General features: G+C 38.3%; 1 protein-coding gene across 2 annotated transcripts in view; it reads right to left on the minus strand.

Annotated features, from left to right (window-relative positions):
* Positions 1-2,478: 2,478 nt before the first annotated feature.
* The window catches only part of slc24a4b (solute carrier family 24 member 4b), an 80,025-nt gene continuing 58,255 nt past the window's right edge, over positions 2,479-24,248 (minus strand). The window contains exons 10-17 of one of the 2 annotated variants that reach the window (XM_041805626.1): positions 20,913-21,004; positions 14,184-14,353; positions 13,749-13,884; positions 13,295-13,461; positions 11,979-12,093; positions 10,786-10,898; positions 10,583-10,648; positions 2,479-5,713 (exon numbers count right to left, since the gene is read on the minus strand). In XM_041805626.1, the coding sequence (XP_041661560.1) occupies positions 5,564-5,713; positions 10,583-10,648; positions 10,786-10,898; positions 11,979-12,093; positions 13,295-13,461; positions 13,749-13,884; positions 14,184-14,353; positions 20,913-21,004 (1,009 nt within the window). In that variant the 3' untranslated portion in view covers positions 2,479-5,563. Of the gene's footprint in view, positions 5,714-10,582; positions 10,649-10,785; positions 10,899-11,978; positions 12,094-13,294; positions 13,462-13,748; positions 13,891-14,183; positions 14,354-20,912; positions 21,005-24,248 lie in introns of both variants that reach the window. The other variant, XM_041805625.1, reaches the window with a different exon arrangement.

Here is a 24,248-nt window from a genome sequence, read left to right on the forward strand (position 1 = left end):
CATTTATGGGGTCAGCACAAGAAGGCCTAACTCGCAGTCTCCATTCCAGTTCATCCCAAAAGTGCTTGAGTGGGTTGAGGTCAGGGCTCTGTGCCAGCTGGGCAAGCTCTTCCACACCAAATTCAACCCATGTCTTTATAGTCTTTACTTTAGCACTGGGGCACAGTCATGTTGGAATAGAAAAGGGCCTTCCTCAAACTGTTGCCACAAAGTTGGAAGCAAAGCATTGCCCAAAATGTCTTGGTATGCTGAGGCATTAAGTTTGCCCTGCACTGGAGATAAGGGGCCTTGCCCAAACCCTTAAAAGCAGCCCCATACCATTAGCCCTCCTCCACCAAACTTCACAGTTGAAAATGCAGTCAGTCGGATAACATTTTGCCAGCATCTGCTCACCCACAGAACAAGTTTCCACGGCTCTACAGTTCAGTGTTGATTTTCTTTACATCATTCCATCTGACGCTTGGCATTAGACTTGGTTATGAGTTTTGCATGCAGCTGCTTGGCCATGGAAACCCATTTCATGAAGCTCCTCCTGCAGTTTCTGTGCTTACATTAATGCCAGTGGAAGTTCAGAACTCATCTATAGAATCAGCAGAGCTTTGGTGACCTTTACGCACCATGCACCTTAGTAGTCACTGGGCCCGCTCTGTGATTTTACGCCCTGTGGCCCAGTTGCTGTTGTTCCTGAATGCCTCCACTTTCTAACAATATCACTAATAATTCCCAGCAGGGATAAAGTTTCACAAACTGTCTTAATGCAAGGTGACATCCATTACAGTGCCACGTTTGAAGTCACAAAGCTCTTCAGAGCCCATTTCTATCATTTCTAAATTCATTCTTTGAGGCAATAGAAGTCAGCTGGAGAGGATTTGGAGGATGCTCATTCTGAAAAGTCATCACTGGTGGTTGTAAACTACTATGCCACTACTTGTAAAAGTCAGAGTAGCAAAAAAGAAAGGAGTAATAAATTAGGCAACTGTTTAAAGGAGCTTTGGTGCTCAACAATCATTTGTAGACATACTCTTCAGCCTATAAAGGATGCAAATGTTAGCAAGGAGGTACTACTAACCCAGTGCATGCTTTTATATAAATAAATTACACCTGGAGAGGGCGAGTGATGGGTCATTTGTGAACAAGCCAGTTCAAAGAGCCGGCTCTTTTACGTGAACGATAAGAGCTGGATCCCATTTGAGAGCAGTTTTATTTTGTTGTAACTATTATTATTTTTATATAGACTGTGTGTGTCTGTGTGTTATTTGATTGATTAGTAGGATGATATTTTATCCTCTGCCACAGGCACACCATGCGTTAAGGTCTCTTGTTTGATGGTGTAACATTTATGTCATATGTGTCATACATCCCAGCCAGTGAGCAGATTTCATCTGACCCACAAGGTGTTTTGAGGAGACAGATTTGATGATGCTTTCATCAATTTTAACTGAGCACAGTTGGAGTAAAATACCTGCCCAAATATCAGTCGTATGTCATAACATTGCTAAAATTGGCAGGTCAAATGAAGTCAAACTGGTACCTGAATAAAGAGTCGTTTGGAAGCTAAAAGAGCTGGCTCTTTCTGCTGAGCCGAGACAAATGAGCTGGATCACTGCAAAGCGCCATAATTCCCATCACTAGGGAAGGTTTAACTAAACTTATAAGGGCCCATTTGAACTGAAATGTGAACAGTGAACAGGAAAAAAAGGATGAAGCAACAACTTCAAAGTACAAACGCTTTCAGTCTACACTGCAAAAATTAGCATCTATTGATCTCAGATGCTTCAAATTCAGCCACTTTAGGGATACGAGTATCTTTATCTAAAACCAAACTAAATTTGACACAATGGAAAAAAAATCTTTTAAAATCCACCTTAAATATTAAAGCAATTGTTTTTCAGAAAAAGCTACTTTTTCATCTATAGAATCTTGATCTTAACATTGAAAAGTGTTCATTTCATCCATATGTGTATAGTTTCTAATTTCCTTGGCAAATTAAAGCACTCCCATATATCTCTTTAGTTTGGGCCTTTTCACCCCAAAACAGGAGATTGCTGGTATTTTTCAAGCCCTAGGAACATCCACAGCACAACCAGGGCCTTGTGGACACTACTACTGTACCCTAAATGTGTGGACATTGTATTGTGTTTATAGATTATTTTCCCATGTGCCTGGTATGAAAGGACATCCAGAGCACGACTGGGGTTGTGTCAATCCTCCTTCCCGCCCCATGGTGACCTCAGGCATCTTGCCACATCTAATCTTTACCTCAGCCCCAATATTTGGTCCAAACGTGCCTAAAAGTTCTGCACGGTGCTGTACCTTTAAGTTTAACTTGAATACAGTACATCTGGATGAAGTAAGATTGCCTTTCAAACATCTGTACATGCTATGAAAAACAAAAACAGCACAAGCAGCAGATACATGTACAAATGGCTTCATTTAATTTGTCTTTCACAAACAATCCAAGAACTTATGAGACAAGTGTACAGGAATTATTTTGCCATTTTATTTTTTTCTTCACATTATTGCTTTACAGTAAAATGCATTGGTTGGATATGTCCAGTATAGCAAGACAATACATTCATATAAGTTATACAGATGTCCTCAGTAATGTTTTATAGTAACTAACTTTACATTAAATATATTTTTTAATCATTTGTTATTCTTGACAAACAACTCCCACGTCACATTGAGCTCACAGTGCATCAGGTCGCATTCAATCAAGAAATACATACTAGTCTTCTCATGTTCAATTGCCATTTCTAACATGTTTTCTAAAGTGTGTGCGCTTATTTTGTACACGGGATTTTTCCATACAATCTGAATTAATGCAGAGCTACAACAAGTATGGCATTTGAGTTCTAGATGTTTTTTTTCCTCTTTCAAAAAAGTGTTTCGGTAACAAAGATGCGAGTCAGACAACCGATGAGGACAAGAAAAAGAGGAGAGGATTTTTTTTTCCCCTGCTGTGGTGTTTTCCTGTCAAACCTGGCAAACGGGACATGACCACACAAGAGCAAAAACAGAAATATACACCGAAATAAATCTCAAACCGTGACACTGCACATTCTGAATCAACTCAAGAGCAGCACAGACATGCCTCCCTCCCATAAAAAGCATCAAAAATTAGGTCCTGTATGCACAGAAAACCCACTGAAAAGGTTCAAAAAGGAGGAAGGGCGGTGTACAAAGATGTCCCTGTGTGGTCACCTCCATCCAGTAAACACAGCCCTCATAGAGTAGCAGCTTAAGGGGGTCCGTCTTTTTTTAAAATTCCTTGAAGTCTGCTCTCATCCAGGTGTTTCCTCCCAAGGGTGGTGTGTTCCCTGCTGCCCCTCTGCTCCTTCAGCTTGGGTCGACGGAGAGTTAATGCCCTTGTGCAAGAGAGGACGAGAGTAGAGAAAAAGTAGGGGAAAGGAGTATGTGCAGGAGGGGACACCAGACTTCTTGAAGCAGCTGGTCCAGAAAGAGTCCATGCTTTGGGCTCAGTTCATTAAAACGCACACCTGTGAGCTCACACATCAAGTACTACTAGACAAACCAACGTCACATCTCCACGGGATCCCCCCTCCGTCTTTTATGGCAACCTTGCGGCGGGGGGCTTCCAGTCACATAGAATTCTTTAAATTGAGATTGCATATACAAGAGCCTGCTGCCGACGGCGTGGCAGAGGAATAGTTTCAACACGTAAAACACTCCCTACGCAAAATGTTCCAGTCTGAAGTCTCTGCCCCTCACTTGTGGACTCCTCGCAGGCATTTTTGCATGATGTCAAATGTCTTGGATTGCAGTGCTCGTAGCTGCCGATTTTGTAAAAGTGGGCCGGGCATTCCGTAGAGGCGCCCTGAAGCCCTCAGACTTTTTTTTTTTCTCCGCTGTGCTGTGGAGGGAGCTGCGTTTTTAAAAGTCCCAGCATGCACTGCAGAAAGACAGACAGACAGAGGCGGGGTGTGCTCATGGTGGTAACAAGTTTCCAGTCTGTTTTGAAGAGCCTGGAGTGAGAAAAACGTAGCGTGGGCCCACTTTGAACGCACACGCACTCACAAACGCACTATTTTCTCTCTTACACACATATATACTGAAAATACACACGCACAGAAGGAAGCACTAGTTGATTCAGAATGAGAGGACGGCTGTTAAAGTGCAATATCTACATGTAACTCAAAATCAAGAGACCATCTCCATAGACACCTCAGAGTTTCCCTGATAACCGACAGCTGTGGTTGGCACCCTTGGCCTTGGTAGAGAGGCTGCAGTGCCTCCTACTGGCCAGAGAGTGGTATAGCAGACAGTCAGTGTTGAGAACTGTCCGGTTTCTTTGCATTTATATGTCGAACAACTTCCTCCGTGCTGTGAGCTGTCTCAAGACGAGAACAAGCCACCTGATGATGACAAAAATAATCAGATGCGTCCAACAGATCTGGAGCCAGTTTTGTTTGATTTTGTTCTCAAGTTGTGCGAAGGGAAAAGTAGACTGACCCATCACTGACTGAAAAAAAACAAAGCCGGAGTGGAGGTCGCCACAACCAGCCAGACGCCCCTCTGAGTGGTCAAATCTCCTTACAGCACAAAGCAAGAAAAAGCATTTCCATGTGCAATTTGTTTCAGTGAAAAAACAGGCAATGTCTTATATTTGCAACAAGCTCTCCTCATACTAGACAAAACCTTGTTTTGAAAAAATAAATACAAAATAAACAACAAAAAAAAGTGTTTACAAGTTTACATTGTGCCGTGCTGCATATGCATAACACCCTCACAGTCACCTGATCCGGACTGTGACACGTCTGGCACCAAGTGCCACAAAATGTCTTTTTTTAAGAAATAAAAGCAGATTTGATAAAGCAGATGAGGGTTGAGGAGTGAAGAGAAGCGCTAACAGTTTCTGCTCCCTGATGCCAAAGGCCATGCCAGGGGGAGTTGGGTCCAGGCTGGAGGAGGGGAGCTGCCGAGGACAAAACCCTCCTCCACAAAAAAAAAAAAAAAAAAAAAAAAAAAAGGGTACATTTTTGGGTGCTGGGGTAATTCTTTTAGGAATGATTTTAAGGAGAAGTCTCTCTTTGTGGAAGTTTTGGTTGGATTATGAGATTATTTTCTTCTTCACAGACTCGCAGGTTTGGTTTGTGGAAAGAAAAGCTTTGGAAAAAATGGTGTGGTAATCTACAATGTCAAAACAGTGAAGACACACACCAACACTCAACAGGGGCACTTATGATTCTGGAGGTCCCCGACATCTAAAGGCATGCTAGATGGGTAGAAAGTTAACAGGCCCACAGAGGAAATAAAGACGTTACTGCAATAACAGGCAATGCCCTGAATAACAGGCATTAAGGACTGGCACTGTGTGACAAGAGGACAAATTTGAGACGTAGAACGGAGTCCACTCTTACAGCTTGCACCGCCTCTTGAGGAAATGAGTGTCATACTCGAGACGAAAAGGATTACAGGAGAGAGAGCGCAAGATAGGAGAAAGAGTCTCCTCATAGGTCCAGTCTTATTGAAAAAAATACATTGGGGTTTCCTATGGGGGGGAAAAGTTGAGGTTTTGGTATCCGAGGCATGCTGCTGTGCTCTACTCCTCCATGCACATGGGCAGGTTGACGAAGGTGAAGACGTTGTACTCGATCATGATGGAGAAGCAGAGGAAGACGGCGTAGAGGATGAGGACGTACGCACCCAGCTTCACGTCGAGCCTCCATTTGTTCAGGTGGATCCCCAACACCTGGAGACACACAAACACATTAGAACAGATTTGACAGGTTCTGGTAAAGTGGGACACACTACAAGATAATCAGGACTGTGTGGGAACAGCTCATGAGGTTATCTTGTCAGTTTTTCCTGAGGTGTGAGGTTGACTGATCCAATCTTCTGCTTCAAATCAAACATTAAATATGTTCAGTATTTACAGTCCAACATCCCACTGTGTGGGAGGAGCCCTGAGGATAGCCGAGTATACACTGTTGACTGTTACATGGATCAGAATGATAGTCACTTTGGAAGCAGGCAGTCTGGAGAAGGAAGTACAACTACCAAAGCAAAACAATTTTTACTCAACTCCAACCTGTGCTGTAACCAGGGATGCATGCTACTTGATTTTATGCTGATATTTACAAACTCATTTTTGGAGAAACTGAGGGGGGGGTCAGTTTTTGCACGGTTCTGCTAAATCTCCACAGACTTGCTGCTTGTGTGGCAAAGAATGAGAAACTTTTATCATAATTTAAAACCATTTTCCCCTGTTATTTTTACCACAGTATTACCCCCACATGGTGGCTGTAGTGCATCTGGATGTTGTTTGCAAACCACCATTAAACAGCAGAAGAAGAAAGCAGTAATGTCAGATGACACATGAGAGGTGCAAAGGAAGTACCTTCACTTCTCCAACTTAGAAATGATTGATTTCACTGAACATGTTTATGTTGATAATTGATTAAACGCTTTATAGCAGTGGTTCTCAACTAGTGGGTCGGGACCCAAAAGTGGGTCGCAAATTTGTGCCAGGAAAAATCATGTGACAGAAATTCTAAGTGGACATAGGGTAAATTCATACATGCATTTTTTAGGTTTTCCTATGATTATGATTACATTTCAATATCTATCTTGAGATTTCTACTTATTGATCTTCTTTTCTTTGGATAACACAGCTGGTTTTCCCAAGATAACACGGAAATTCCTCAAGAAATGACTAAATTTCTATGCCTTCTAAGGAAAATGGAGTAAAATAAGATGCATGCATGCATGTCCTATTGTAATGATGTGCTTTTAAACATGTTTTTCTTTGGTCTCGTCCCTTTGAAATGTTTATTTTTTTAGAATTCTGCGTCTCTATTCCTTTTAAGGAGGCCTAGGTGGGTCCTGATGCCTGACCAGTAAAGAACCACTGCTTTATAGGGCACTCACTGTAATACATGGAAATTCCAAATTTTAAAGCCTATTTTTACTGGTGGACATCCCAAGACCTTTAAATTTTTGCCACTTTCATATTTATTAATTAGATTTTTTTTCATTATTATGGTGAAAATCAAGGCCAACGAATTGACCATATATGGTTACCTGCTCCTTCATAGCTTTAAAAAAAAAAAAAAAAATCCATAAAATGAAGCGTATTAAAATGTTAATAATGGAAAAATAAATACTGATAAAGTCAAGTGATCATTTATTATGTGCTGAGAATGCCTCCAAATACAAAATATTCATCGCCTTTACAATTACTTTTTAAGGCCAATAATGAAACTTGTATGAAGAATCGGCACGCTACTTGGGACATGGAGCAGGGGCATGTCAAACCTCACAGAATCATCTTAGATGGTTTTAGAGTGCCGAACATGTCAGGAACATCAGAGATGGTGAAATTATCTCTAACCTCTTTATGAGGAAATACATGTCTGGCTTCAGGATACTGTAGAAGTACCACTAGTTTTACATTGTATAATTCCAACAGAAGACCTATAATAGTCATAAATATTTAATAACTACGTTAATTTTACTATGTTAATTTTACAATAAGAATAAATACTGGTTTATGTCTTAAGTATAATAAAACTGACTAAAATCACATATTTTACTGCTCATACCACTTATTTTTACCCATAATTTTACAAGAAAACCTGAAAAATAAAATAAAATGAAATAAAAAAACAGATCCAAAGCACCTAAGTATTATAAAACTTGTTTATATTTAGTTTTGTTTTATAAAACTGTCCAAAACTCAAACCTATTTTACTATATGTAACTTCAAAACATCTATAAATTACTTAAATTTGGATCAACATCCAAATCCACTATGGAGTACCATTTTCCTTCATTTTTAGTTTCGTTTTAATTAGTTTAAATAGTTTTGATAGATGATTTATTAGTTACTTTTATTTTCTATTTTGCAAAATCACTTATTTTAGTTTCTATACATTTTACTGTTAGTTTTTCCAGTAATGTGGATTCTTGTCAGAAATGAGACCAAAAAAGGGCTCAAAAAAATAAACTTCATAAATCTTTAAAAATACATTCAGATAGTCTTTTCTTCACTCCTCACTTTATTTTTTTCTAATCTGATGTTTGAATACAACTCTAGAGCCAGAATGACCATTGTGTGAGTCCAAAACCGAATCAGGCCATTTAATGCTCCACAGGCTTGGACATACATGTGTTTTGTTTAGAAATTTAGAAAATAGCTTCCAGAGAACAAATTTTGAAGGCAATACAGAGGTAATACAGAAAATGGAGACTTGCACATTATGGCTGAGCAGACTACAATAAAGAGAATGCAGACTCCTGACTTCTGTGGGTGCTGCTCACTCCAGGTTGAGGTTTTCTTGAAATTTTCCCTCTACAGCACAACGTTGCCCTTGAGCAACAGAAAGTTGTTTCAAGCCTGATGCCCAGTGCATATGTGAACTTAAATGATGCCAACCAATCAGAGTGTTTTGAAAACTATCAAATCTTAGTCCAATAAAATGTTGGAGCCACTATCAAGCAAGATTTGAAGGTGGGACATCCCTTTCTGAAACATGGTCACAGGAGCACAGGGTGTGAGAAGAAGGCAATAATATTTGCCTTAGTAATCATGTTTAAAATGACAAACTCTAAATAAAAAATCATGTTTATGTTAGTTACTTGTGCTGTATACTAAGTAACTGTAACTACTACTTGTTATACTTACTAGAACTACAGTTACTACTACTGTAACTTGTAACTGGAACACTGTAAGTGTGCAGTATGTTAGTTACTAACACTCCAGCTGGAGAGACACCTTATCATGCGTCTACACACACATTCCCTTTTCATTTTTTTTTTTATGCTTACACCTCACTTTCTAAAGCAGTGGTTCTCTACAGGTCAGGAACATGGACCCACTTCCACCCCTTCATGAGAAATCACAACCCATATTTTTTAAATAAGTTCAACCACTCAAATCTTTGTACAGAGAAACATGGAAGTTTGGACCCTAATTGAAAAAAAAAACATGTTTTTAAAGTACATAATAAAAAAAACATGCTTATTTTCCCAAAATACCATGGGTATTTGGAAATTTCTCAGGGAAGTGCATTATCTTGGCAGAACCAGCTTTGATATACAGGGGGAAGGAGAGACACAAGTTAAAAACTTGATAACAAGACAAAATTGACTCATCAAAGGAAAACTTTTTAAAATGTATGGATGTACTGTTTTCTTAGGGCTTCCATACATCATGGACTATTTACCACATTTTTTCCTGGTACACATTGGCGACCCACTGGAAACAAATTTATGACCCACTTTTGGGTCCCAACCCAGCAGCTGAGAACCGCTGCTCTCAAGGATGCACGTGTGTGTTGTTTAATAATAAAGTCATACTGCCATCTACTGGCCTGGCATGTATACTACACAGTTTTTAGCCAATCTGTGGAGTTAGTGGTTGTTATCAAAATGTTGCTGTCTGAATGTAGATTGTGTTTTTTTTTAAAAGAAGACAAAAGATGCATTTTCAGTGGCTTGTTTCTGTGTTGGCACGGCCTTAGTGTGTACCTATTTGAATTGAAACAAGTGAGAAATGTACAGAAAAGGCACATTTCCAAGCTCGACCCAATTATCTAATCAATTTAATTGACCGTATCTTCTCATAGATGTTATCTCTGTATTCAAAATACAGAAATTGCAAATTTTGTACTCAAATTGCATTACAAAAGACATCTTTTTATCTTTTTTTGATCAACGTTTACATAATCATAATGTGTTCATCTTGTTGTTGATTAATTTTCTGCTGCTGGCACATTACTGATGTGTGTGGTTGGCCAAAACAAAGAAAACTGGCACACGAAGTCATCATTTGGCAGCTGATGAGCTCCAGGAACTAAGTGCATGTTTGCAACAAACAAAAATCACTTAGGAACAGAAGTAAGACTGGAAGAGTGAAAGTCTTTTACCATTTGGATTTGATGTGTATTAGATGTCGAGTCTGGAGTGGGATTTTTTTTCCCTTAACTTAAATCACTCGTGATCCAGTTTGACCTAATTGTTCTGATTTATTTTTTATCCATTTACATTTTAAGTGTCTTCTTTTAATTTGAATGTCTTCTTTTTACTCGTCTAAGTATTTCTTCTAATTTAATCCCTATTCATGCTTTTTTCTTCTGGATATTTTAGTAAACTTCATGCTCTTGATGCTACCATTGTTCTGTTTTTAACCCTGAAAAGCACTCCGAGTTGCTATATGTATGAAAAGTGCTTCATAAAGAAACTTGCCGTGCCTTTGACTACAGCTTTGAAGTTCTATAAAAGGCAATTGTTTTTCTCCACTAATATTCTCACATTTCAATTTATTTATGAAGCTAGAACATCTCAAAAAGTCTTTTTCTGTTTATCTGAAATTAAAAATGTATCACTTCACTTACACCAGAGAAATTTCTGTGTGAAGACTCCCAGTGTTTACAAAACTGAATTTTAACATTTTGATGAACCAATTACATAACTCGGTTCAGTCACTGTTGCATAACAGTGCAGCAATCGGTGACGAGAGCAGCCAAACAGAGATGGAAGCGTTGCTGTAAACGTGTAGGGTGCACTATAGAAGGGTTTTCCCTTCAGTGTAGCGTAAACATCATCATCTATTTCTCACCGTGAGAGCCACAGAGCCCAGCAGCAGCACCACAGAGTACACCAGACCCCGACTGTTGATCATCACCTACAACAAACACACACAGAGATCAAAAATCCACCCGCAGCTCTATGATGTTATCATTCAGAACCAGAGGAAAAGAGGCATTGAGTATTTCTTATACCACAATATCTGATTTTTGTGAATTGAAAAAAGCTCCTCACCACCGATCCATAGCTGACGCACATCGTCTGTATCGCCCAGGGAACCCCCAGTCCCACCAGGATGTCGAACACATTACTGCCGATAGTGTTGGACACTGCCATGTCTCCTAAACCTGCAACAGCAGCAAACAACATATGTTCAACAACTGGGTTATTTGACTTACTATATAAATAAAGATGATTATACTTTATTTCCATACTTCCTGATACTCAGAAAGGCCCTGACCTTATTCAGCAGTGACGCAGGGCGAAACTTTAATGTCTATAAACAGCTCTGTGCTACTTTCCTTTGTTCCTGTACTCAGAAATTCTCCGTTAATCCCTGCATGTCAAACTTGTGTCTACGCACTTTGGAGACAATACATTACAGGACATTACACTGGATTTGGAAAAGCCAACAAAATGCACTTCTATGTGTGTGCCACTTTGTGTATTTAGATTTTAAAATGCAGATATGCATTCTGAGTTTATGCACAATGCATCTTAGCTTAAAACAAGAAAATGAAATTGAAATATGACCCAAAATAGTTAAATATTTCGAATGAGCCTTATTTGGTTACTGATCTCATAGTTGAGCACCTGCTGAACGTATATTTCCCTCAAATACATACTGAATCAAAGCCTGCCTTGGTAAAAAAACAAAAAACAAATAACAAGCAAAATATTATACTAAAATTTACATGCAATTCTGTAAATAACTAAAATTAAAGGAGGAGAAGATCAGCCATCGCTAATCCCCATCTTTCAACGCCACAAGCCAAAGTGGCAGCTTGTATGTCTCCATGGAAAAATTCAATTAAAATTAAATTTTCCATTGTTTCCAAAAAATAAAAAATAAAAAAAATCATTAAAAGTAAACATCGAAGTGTGTGAATACTTTTTATAGGTACTGTAAATGGGCATGTGTGATATGGCTACAAGGTCACAATAATACAGACTCGATGAGTAAGAAAGAATGGATCATGACCTTAAACAGTGTAATTCCACATCTAGAAGACAAAATGTTTAATGGTTTATTTCTTATGTTGTTCATAACATCCATGCATCTTTGTGCTCCAGTGACAAATGAAGATGTCCGAGTGAAATAGTGGAATCAGCAGTGTAATGACCAACCTTTGTCAGGTCAGACCCCCTTTTGTAATCGATCCATAAAATCCTATTTAAATCTAAAAATATGTCAGAGCAGTAGCTACCTTGCCGAGCCACGATTAGACTGGCTATGCAGTCTGGGACGCTGGTGCCTGCTGCCAGGAAAGTGATGCCCATGATGACATCAGGGATCCCCAAAGTGTAGCCGATTATAGTGACCTGAGAGAAATGAACACAGCGTTGGAGCTCAGAAACAGCATAAGCTTAAAGTGAGAAAAATAATGTTAGCATTTATACCAGATGATACTTGAACTTATGTTCCTATTTTAAAAAAACATCAACCAAGCACACATTATCTCCTGTCCGAAGAAGATGGTCCGAGCTCAATGTTCTTTTTCTTGAAGTAACTTCTGCCGAAAAAGTTAGTGTGATTTCAAATGAGGGATCCAAGCCCAGATCACACTTGACACCATGATGATTGATCTGTGAGGGTGGCCATCAGAAATGTACAGTCTGCAGCCTGACTGTCTTGGCAATTTTAGTAATTAAAAACTGAAAACTAATCATAATAATGATGATAATAATAAATATAATGAAGAAGAAAAATAATAAAAAATAATAATCGAAATTATAATAAATTAATTTGTATTGCACTTTAAAAAATAAATAAAAACAAATTTAGTGCTTAAGACCTATTTTGTGCCATGATTTGACAACATATGGTCTGATTGGTTTATTTAGATTAGATTTGACTTTTTTCATCCTTGCTTAATTAATATTTAACTTGACTGTATCAATTCCTCATTTCCTTCACAGTAACAACACTGCTGTCTAACAGCTCTTCACTTCTTTATTCTTCTATGTGTTATTGCCCCAAAACACCAAGAGGAAAACCATGACAACCCTTACCCATGTTGCCCTTGCTCATAGGTGTTTTTCTTACATAACTATTTAAGTGTAAAGCTTTTGTGTTTATGACTTCCCATGTTGTTAATGCAAGTTTACGAGATCCATTTAAAGGGTAGCATTAGTCCCAATTACAGAGGATCGTTAAGACGCAAATAAATAACACTGTAAAAGGGGATATTGATGGAATTTCACCTTATGTGGCTGTAGACTGGACCATAAAGTGCGATAAGGAATTCCTCTCTAACTGAGATTTTAATATTTCCTCTTTAATGTCAGGCAAAATCCTTCCTACTACAATTATTCATCCATACCATTCAAAAGAAAAGATGTATGAGCATATATAGAATACCCTTCAGTGACTGTGTGGACACTTTGACATTAAGGTGATTGATGACCTGCCTCTCTGACTTAACCTTTCAGCTCTCTCAGACAAACACTAAAAGACATTCTGGTAAATGCTTTCTCTGAAAATCTAATAAAGGATTGTTTCCCCTGCACATATAACACTCACCATCCAGACCATTAAGTAGGAGAAGACGGCGATCCAGACAGTAGAGAGGATGAAGGACAGCATGAAGTATTTCTCCCAGCGCGGCTTGGCACAGTTTGGAATGGTTAAGTACAACAGCAGGAGCAGAGGCCATGAGAGGAGCCACTTCAGTTTACTGCCAATACCCCCTGCAGGATAAATACACATCAACACTGAATGATAATTTTTTTTTTTTTTTTTTTTTTTTTTTTTTTTTTTTTTTTTTTTTTTTATGAACAGATACTAATCATTGCAGTTCCACTTTCAAGTATGCTTGAGCTTTAAACAATAATGGGAAATGGGGTTTTGGAGGGTTTCTGACCACAACCTAGCTTTGTAAAATGTTTTGTTCTTAGTGCAGTATTTTCAGCCCATAGTGTATACTGTACATCCCTGTATTTTTATGAATTCACTACAAAATTCAGGATTTACGTACTTGGAATATGAAACGGAGAGATGGTGTCGTTCTCCTCCGGCTCGGTTGGTTTGTCCTCTGGCACGTTCCCATTCTCAATTTCAACCTTCCCGTCAACAACTTGTGTCTCCACTCCATTGGCGGCTTGAACCAACTTCTGGCGCTTTCAGAAAACAGAAACTAAGTCAAAGAGCACATGCCTCTGTACCCTAACTTCCAATAAAAAATGTTTTTAGACTTCTTGCTTCTGCAGTCACAAATGAAAAACACAACACATGTATGCTGTGTGAGTGAGATAAGGAGACTCTTTGGGGCTTAAGAGAACTTCTTTGAAATTAAACTCAGAAGCTGAAAAGCGTACGCACTCAAAGGAAACTCTTCACATACACAATTCACACTTCACATTCAGCAGAAGAAGCTAAATCCTATTATTGGAGCAACAACGCCCTGCTGTACCTCTGTAATGATGAGGCGACTGGCCATGCGCAGACGGGTCTTGGGTCCAAAATGGCTAGTGACCATGACACGGAGACCGGCTTCTGGGAACCTGAACTTGGAGGGGCTGGCGTTCATGATCTCGTCCACCATCACCACAGATCCACGGCTGTAAGCTTTGCTGGGCTTGACTGAGTGGTGGAGGGAGATAATTTGACATCAAACAAGAAGGTAAAGAATAAATGAACTGTGAATAAATTACATGATCATGAGACAAAAGCAGAACTATATTTATCCATTTTTATCAAGTGCAGGTGCTCGAAGTAGTGTTGTATTCAATTATAAATCAGTTTCACCCACTCAAGTGCAAAAGTAAACAAACAAAAGATGATTTTTACACAGGTGAACAAGCGTTGCTAGCTCCTTCCTTTACTTTATGTGTCTCAGGGGTTATTGTGTAGTCTCTAGTGCTACACTTTCAAGGTCTGAGTTCTTAAAGAATATTAATGGGTGCTAAACTAAAGCCATTTATCACCATGTCAGAGTTAAAGCTGCACTAGGCAATACTTTACGACAACATGCACTATTTCCATTACCCCAAATCACAGCGTGTGCTAAGTGTGGACAGTTCAATGCCTGCACAAAGCGAGTAAAAGCATCTCCTCAATGACAGCAGGGATGTCTCGCCTCAGGAAATAGGGGTGTTTTTCCAAAGCTCTGAGAAATTTTCACTCCTTTTAGTCTACTTCAAACCCTTTCTGGAAACTTTCTTTACATGACCTGAAAACTGATGTTGGTTGTTGATGTCTGCTGGCTCGGTAGGTAAAAGAAGTGACTGAACAGGTTGGTATTGATCATTACATGAGTTTGGTGTGACTTCCCCCATTGGTTCTTGAAGAGGTATTATGGGGCCCAGTGACAGCTGTTACCAAACTGAAATGCAGACAAAGAGGAGGCCTTACATCATGTCCTTACAGCATGTTAGCATCAGTTACTGCTTTGCACTGGAGCTTCCTTTCTACATGGCATCTGTTAAATTCACCTTTTCAAAACTTCAGTATGCTACAACGCAATTTCAACGTAAACAAAGACAGATTGTTTTTTTTGATCAGGCATTTGAAATGTCACCTATATTTATCTTTCTACTGGTTAGCTCTTCAAATGTACTTTGTAACTCTGCAAACTCTTTCCTAGAAATGTTCAAGTCCCAAAAGGCACCAATAAATCCTAAAAATCAGAAAGGCAGTGTGATAGAATGTTTCACAGAGTGTCACCGGTTAATTCAGTGCCAGTTAAACCGTGACATTGTTTCTGTATAAATCTGAAAATAAATTATGAACAGGTGACATGCAAGTTAAATTCTCTTTCTATGTTTTGTTAGTTCTGGAACGTTTTCAGAAGACATACAGATTAATTTCAATTAATTAATCACAGGGGTGAAAAACAGGATTTAAGAAAGTCTGCTGATTAAGCACACTGGTTGTTTTACTTTTACCTTTAATTTTACCAGAAACACACTCTTTCTCAAATTATTGACCCCCCTGCAGATCAAGTGCTTTGAGATTGACCAGTTTTAGGATTTTGTATTCAAAATCACCTTTATTCAGGAACAAACTACATTGTAAAAATTAAAAACAAAGCAACATTTCATGCACAGAAAAAAGGTTAGAAGTCTCATCCAGGATAAAGTTATGTAAAAACCTGTTTTAGAGGTAGCTACATGACTGGTGGCTTACTTTAGCCTTGTTAACTTTAGCTAAAGCGAACGCAGCTAAGCCATTTATGTTAACTTTACTCATAAGCTAGTGTAGCTACATTAGCTTTAGCAACATGAGCTTTGGCAAACGTAGCTAAAGCTAACTCAGCTATGTCCATGTAGATCTCTGGCTACAAAATTAACATAGATATGTAGATAAAGCAAAAAGCAAATGTAACATTAGCTAATGTAGCTAACGTAGCTTCATTAGAGTTAGATTCAGCTATGCTATCTACATAGCTACATAAGTTACATAGCAAGTGTAGTTTCATTAGCTTTAGATTTCACTAAATTAGCTATGCATATATGTTATCTATATAGCTTATGTAGCTTTATTAGTAATATATTTAGCAGCATTAGCTATAATAGCTAAATAGCTTCATTATTATTAGATTTAGCTACATTAGTTACGTTAGCTACATAACCTACATATCTAATGTTGCTTCATTAGCTTTGGATTTAGCTATATTAGCTACATTATCTGCATAGTTAACATAGCTGCACAAGTTTTTTTCCTACAAGCAGACCGTTTCCTCAGCTTTATTAAATGTTTACCAATTCAATTTTGCAGGTCAGGTTTTTGACTTAATTTTGTGTATCTTAACCCTAACCCTAACTGGCAAAAAACAAAAATATTTGAGGGTAGTCAACAAAAGTCTAAGGTCAATAGTCATTTGTGGATTTAGATATTATTAATGTACCACTATCTCTACTTTGTAAAAATGAACTAACAAGCTCCCACTTGTCTTATTATCTTATCTATCTCTCTTGTTCATGTCAGAAGCAAGAGAAAAATATAAATATAGGGTGTCTGTAAAAACAATGCATCATGTCGCACTGCATTGCTCACAAGCTGATAGGACAATGTGAAAGGAAACAATGGAATCAAGTCGATCTTGTGGCTGCATGCTTGTGTTATGCTGTGAGGACACGCTGTTAAGCTTCTTGACGAACAGTCACAACACACCCAACAGTTGGTCAATTCAGTCCTGACCCTTATTTCAAAAATGTATGAATAACTCTTACATCTAATAAAATCACAATAACCAAGTTTGCATAACTGCAGAAAATTGCTAGAGATGTCACATTCATTTTTTTAAGCCAGGCTGTGAACAATTTTATTTCTGCAGAAAAATTTGCCATTAGATGTGGGGCTTAATGGGGATCTTTAGCTTTTGGAGCCAACCTTATGTAGACACGCACAGGACTGCAGTTTTGTTCTTTGTATTGGTTGCATTTAACTCTTATCAAAACATGATTAATACAGTCATCTATCTGCAGAGCAAAGCTTCTTTGGCTTTGGGTCAAGACAGGAAAAAAATTATGTCACAATCAAAAACCATTATTGGGGGCTATTTTACCCCAATCATTATCTCTGTTGCATCATTTCATCCTAATATCACTGAGGAAATGTGGATTATGAATAGACTCACCAGGACATTTCTACCTTCTCATCTCTTTGGTATAAAACATCACACACCTGCTGTGTTAGCTCGAGTGTGTTGAGTGTAGTTACTGACACAACACGATTTCTGGGTTCTCAACTTCAAAAAGCTCCCTCAAATTGCCTGGTGCAGCTTTGAAGTTCGCCTACCCGTTGTGAATATGTATGGGTGGACTAGGATTTGATTTCTAAACCTGTAACACTGGGGATGTCTAACACCTTTTGTATCTTTGAAGAGAAGCCGGTTATGCGGGTGGTTTTGACCTCAAATAAAGTAGTCTCTGCAGATCAGTAAACTTTTGCTCCAGCAGTAACTTAGATCTTAAAACATAATATCGAGAGCCTATAATCCTCAGCTTCCCTGTGCTTACAATTAGCTATAAGATGCAGTGTTTGGGGAATTTAAAAAAGTTGTACTTATTAGTTTAACTCTGAATTAATTTGACTTATTATGCATGCAAGAATGCACATAAATTAACAGCGTAAACAGAGCCGGCATAAACATTTCCTCTTGTGAAATTCATTACCACTTCAGGAGTGAGTGGGTCTGCGCCCTTGAGACTGGCAGAGGGAGAAAAAAGTAGTATGCAAGCAGAAAGAGAAGGCACACAGCAGCACAAAAACTGTAGACAATAAGCAAGAGCAAGTTTAGTAAGGCTAAACAGACAGGCGTGTTAACACTAATGCAGCCAAAGTGGGAAAGGTTAAACATTTCAGAGAGGTTAAATATCATTAGGAAAGCACTAAAGAAAGAAGAGGCCTGTGGCGATGTGGAAATCATATCCAAACATAATATTAAAGATGTCATTTAAGAAGGCTTTTGATTTTTGAAGTTTTTACAAGTTTAAACCCAAGACAACAAAGTCCCCTGACGATAAACTGCATTACCGCAGAAAGATTAAAGAAGATCTTCATTATGCTGCTCCCATTTTAAACAAGAACATTTCATTTCATGCCCTCTGTATGCCTTGATAAGCTTCAGTTGCTTATCACACAGAAAAAGACTTCATAGGCATACAAAATGAGTGAAAGGAAATAGCTGAATATCTTTAAAAATGAGCACAAAAAAAGAGAAAAGTGAAGTGCAAGTTCACAAACCGTCTGTCTTCTGGTTGTGCAGTTCAGTGGAGGTCAAATAAACGGTCTTCTTGAGGTTTTAATGGTAAAGCACAGTCAGATTTCAAGGATATTTTGGGTAGTTTAAGAACGATCTGCTCTCTTGCTGAGAGATGAAAAGGCTGAAAGCATTTAAGTTACAGGAAAAATTTAAGAGACAGCAGCGAGTTAGCATAATCTGTAGCATGAGAAAAAACAGTAGGGAATAGTTAGCCTAGCTCAAGAGTGAAAAGTAACAATCTTCTAATAAGCTCTGTTAAAACTTGCTAATAAGCACAGCATCACTTCTTTGGTAAATTTATAAAAATCCGACACCAGTTCTGTAGACTGTATGAAGCTAAAGGTAGCTTGTATGCTAAACAATCTGTTGCATGAGAGGAAAGGAGGGGAAACAGTCCTAAAATTCAAAAGGTGACAAAATCCTCCAATAAACTCTGCTAAAGCTTGCTAATTAACACATCACTTATTTGCTAAATTCATACAAAACAGAAACAAATTCTGAACACTGAATGATGCTAGAATTAGCCAGTTAGCTTAACAATCAGTAGCATGAGAGTGAACAAGGGGAAATGGTTTGTCTAGCCTAAAACTTAAAAGGGGCACATCACTGTTCAGCTTGCTAATGCACAGTACATCTTTGCTAATACGAAACTGACACCAGTTCTGTGCACTGTCTAAAGCTGTAGCCAGCCTGTCAGCTAAACAATCTGAGGAAACCGGGGAACAGTGCCTAGCCTACAGGTGATAAAACTCTGCTAATGCTTTCTAATGAACATAACATATTTTCTTTGATAAATTCATACAAAACTGAATGAAAGTATGTAACCAACCAGTTAGCTTAAAAATCTGTCAGTTAGCCTAGCCTAAAATATGAAAGTGAAACAATCTCCCAATAAGCTCTGCTTAAGCTTTCTAATAAATTTAACACTTCTTTGGTAAATGTATACAAAATTGACACCAGTTTTGTACACCGAATGCAGCTATGTAGCCAGCTAGCTAAACAACCCATAGCATAAGAGGAAAGGGAAAAGAATAGTGATAGCGTAAACTCAAAAGTGACAAAACCTTCAAACAAGCTCTGCTTAAGCTTGCTTATAAACATGGCATCACCTCTTTGGTAAATGTATAATGACACCAATTCTGTACACTGAATGAAGCTATAGCCATCTTTTAAGCTAAACCGTCTGTGATATAAAGGAAACAGGAAGGAACAGTTAGACTGAAAATCAAAGGTGACAAAATCTTCCAGTTAGCTGTGCTAAAAGCTCGCTAATAAGCACAACTTCTCTTCTTTGGTAAATTTAAAATCGACACCAATTCAGTACACTAAATATTTAGCTTGGCAGTCAGGTGTTAGCTAAATAATACATAAGAAACAGGAAGGAACAACTACCATTTATGAGGGCAGTCTTAAGTCCTTTCCTGCTCTCCAAACTGATGACTCTTGAAAAAAAGGCCCCAACAATGTACAGAAGAGGAGAAAAGACTGTTAGAAAAGCACTAAACAGTATTGAGTAGCATTATTTAATTTTTACAAACAATTTAAGAAATATGGCAACAAAATGTACAATGTTTTTTATCCTTAAAAGTTGAAGGAATGCCAAAGACTAGCTGTGTGGATTTAGCCTGAAACTAGAGTGGACTCAAGAGGAACAAAGAGGATACAATCTTAAAACAAGCACTGCAAAAGCTTGCTAATGAAACTTGTTTGAAAAGTTATAAAACACAACAACAAAAAGCAAGAGGGAAATACCAGTCTAACTTAGCAGGTGTCACTTAAGATGCAAAATCTCCTTCAAAAATTCTAGCTAAAGCTCACACTTAAACTGGAAAAAGGAGAGAAACTGTCTGGTTTACTAGCTTACTTATGGGCCACGCTCTATGCTAACTAACAGCACGGCGAGTTAGTCTGATGTCCTCTTATTTATTTAATCTAGTGTTTCAATTTTGTATCAACTAACTGTTTATTTTAGACAAGCTAGCTGCTCTGTGTAACAGGTCTATCCTAGATGCTAATTATGCTAACCGGCTACTTGCTAGCTGCCTCATTTTTGCAACCAGAAATAAGACTGTTATCATTTTCTCATCCATCAGCAAAGCAGCAGATTAGATAAATGTCTAGAATGATTTTAAAAAAAAAAAAAAAAAAAAGAAAAAAAGAAATTGCCTACGTAAAAATCAGCAGAAGAGAGAAGATGTTAAGCACTTTTGGGTTGTTAGCAGAAAGGAGCAAAGGTAAGAGTGAGCCACAGACCCTCTTTTCTGATAAATATGTACATATTCAAAACTCAGAAATATCAACCTTATTGAAAAATAGAACAATTGATTTATTTCTTGGTAGTTGTGTGTATCAAGCCTGTCTGATTAACCTTACCTTTTGCCAGTAAAGGCGATGACGGGTCGTCATCAGAAACATAGTCATAACTAGTATTACCATCCTCCATCTCACTGCTGGCTGCGGCGTTACCGTTGGCCACGTTCTTCTTGGACTTCCCCATGAAAAACCTCTGCATGCTGGAATTAAATCTGATAAAGAAGTGGAACACAAATCCTGAATTAGAGACTCTGAAACAGTTAAGCCAACAGTCCTAGAGGAACAGAAATTTAAAAAATCTAGGACAGTCAGTTTCAGAATTCACATTTGCAATAGGGTCTTTGAGCCTCAGATGAAAGGCTCCAACTTGTTTGAAATTGAATGTATTAATTAACCAAAACCTGTTTACTCTCCATACAATTCTATAGAATGAATTTACATTACAGCTGGCCTACTTTAAAAGATGGCATCAGCGTTATGCTATTCAAAAAATGCTGAAATATGCTGTGCTACATTACAAATGGAAATGAGAGAGAAACCAAGACATGCCTCTGCAGCCGATCAGAAGCCTTTCATCATCAGTAAAGACTTTCAATAAGACAGTCTGAGTGCTGAAGGAAACTGAACACACTGCTGCGGTCTGAACAAATACGAGCAAATTTAAGTGTAGCCTACTAATGAGTTCACACTGACCATTATCGAATGCAAAGCACTATGCTTAGTTGTTTTGTACCAATAATTGTCTCAAAGTTAGCAGGACACTTCTCACTAACAACTGTAGATACTCAGCTTTGTAGTGAAGGGGAAGTCATGGTGTGGAGAGAACACCACTCTGTTCACCAGAGAGCGAAGACACTAGTGATTCATCTCTACATTCAGACACAAAATAAGCAAAATGCAAGAGCTGCCAAATTTTTTAAGTTACTTGTTAAAGCTGATCACAGAATATTCTTTGTAAATCAGACCATGAGACAGAGCAGACGGTGGAGCAAGGAGGCATGATTCATATTTGTTACCATACTCCTTCTGTCTCAGAGTGGTCTCAAAAAACAGCATGTAGTTTCAAAATTCTTGTTTACAGAATTAAATGGCACAACCTTGTGTCAAAACTAAGAGGCACATTGAAGCACAAGCTTTCTGTTCCAGTGCGGGCCATATTTCATAATTATAATTTGTAGATTGGACACACTTGCTCTAATTAGTTGGTTTTTAAAATTTCCTATGTTTTGAAAAATCAGGGGAAAACTGTCCTTTCCTCCAGAAGATCTGTGGCATGGGAAAAAAAGCTAGAATTACACACCAATATCTGACATAATATCAAGAATCTGGTAACAGAGACATGTTTTGTTTTAAATCCACTGTGTCTTCAAACACCTATTGAAATGATTTAAATGTTGCAATGTGTGACGTTTCCACAGTCAGTGATGATTTGGGCTGCCATGGCATCTGCCGGTGTTGGTCCACTGTGTTTTCCGAAGTCCACAGTCAACGCAGCCATCTACCAGGACATTTTTGGGCACTTCATACTTCCTTCTGCTGACAAGCTTTATGGAGATGCTGTTTTCATTTTCCAGCAGGACTTGGCACCTGCCCACACTGCCAAAGGTACCAAAAGCTGGTTCAATGACCATGGTGTTACTGTGCTTGATTGGCCAGCAAACTCACCTGACCTGAACCCCATAGAGAATCTATGGGGTATCGTCAAGAGGAAGATGAGAGACACCAGACCCAACAATGCAGATGACTTGAAGGCTGCTATCAAAGCAACTTGGGCTTCCATTACACCCGAGCAGTGCCACAGGCTGATCGCCTCCATGCCACGCCACATTGATGCAGTAATTCATGCAAAAGGAGGTCCAACCAAGTATTGAAGACAAAGAAATGAACATACTTTTTTAGAAGCCTGATATTTCTTTGAAAATATCCTTTTTTAATTGATCTTATGTAATATTCTAATTTTTTGAGAAACTGAATTTTGGGTTTTCCTATCTGTAAGCCATAATCATCAACATTTCAAGAAATAAAGGCTTGAAATATTTCACTCTGTGTGTAATGAGTCTATATAGTATATGGGTTTCACTTTCAAAAACAAGTGACAAAAAATATTGAACTTTTTCATGATATTCTAATTTTTTGAGATGCACTAGTATATATTTGCTACAACAATGTGCAGGGAAATTTTTCCAAGGTAGTGTCCTGCTGGAGGCCAATGGCATGACAAAGCTTGGGACCCCCTCTTCGATGAGTTTGTGAATTTGGCAGCTGTTTTGCCAGGTCTTGCTGGTAAAAGATGTTCAAATTCAATGTGACTTTCTAATCAATATATTAAAAAAAGCTAAGTAATTGTTTTCACACATAAAAACTACAGCAGATGCTTGGTGCATATGGTGTTAGACATCCATACGATGAATTGAATGCTGCTAAATAACACTGGGGGATATACCTTTTGACTGCAGCTCAATCTATTAAACTTTGCAGCAGTCTCTCTCAGAGACTGACAAAAATAGCAAACACAAAGAGACAAACATTCACAAGCAATGACCTATTTCCATGTGATTTCATCCATTTGAGGATGTAGATTATATCTATAATTCTAAAACCATTAAAATCACATTTGGCCAGTTTTTGTTTTGACTTTTGTTGTACAAAAAAAGCTCATTATGTCTTTTTTTAGGGGTAGTCTTCTGTTTGTCATGAAATCCCCACATTTTCTCTACTCTTATCTGTTTTACAATTGGCAGCATGCTATTTTAGGAGTGAAAAAAATAGTCGCAATGGGGCCAAAGAAGGTCACCTCAGAGAGCACTGATCGCTCTATATAAATCCCACTCTGCTGCATTTTGACTGGAACAGGCCTAAAATTGTCAGCGGATATTTTGGGAGAGGGGAGACATATGACAGCATATCCTACAGTAAGCACTTCTTTCCTCCGAATGAGAAAGGAGAGGAGTGATCTGGTTAAGCCGGTGCTCTTAGCCGCTGCAGAGGGAGAAAGATTAAACTCTTATGGCAGGGAGAGAGCAGGCTGCTGCTGAGTGTTACACAGATTACCAGCTGGACAGAGACACAGGCACAGGACCATGTGGGTGGTATTATGCAGTTTGGACTATAAAGACTCAAATATGGTGCATTGGAGTCGCATTTTAATGCATGACGCAGTGAAATCTGTGTTCAGAGTAGACTGTAAGCCAAAATGATTCTAAGTGAGACACATATAACAGGCAACTGACAACATAAACATACCTACTGATCATTTTACCTGCCTCTGGTTTACACGAAGGGTCAGACATAACAAAAGATGTTTATTTTTAGGAACCAAAGTTGTGTGAAATGAATCTCAAGTTGGCCAAACACTAGATGATTCTTGGATCTTAAACGGTTTCAAGCTTAAGACATAAAGGACAGATTTGACCGATTTCTAACATAATCCTTGAGAATGAACACGCAAGATGATTT

The sequence above is a fragment of the Cheilinus undulatus genome, linkage group 14 (genome assembly GCF_018320785.1).
Source record: "Cheilinus undulatus linkage group 14, ASM1832078v1, whole genome shotgun sequence".
NCBI classification, from domain to species: Eukaryota; Metazoa; Chordata; class Actinopteri; order Labriformes; family Labridae; genus Cheilinus; species Cheilinus undulatus.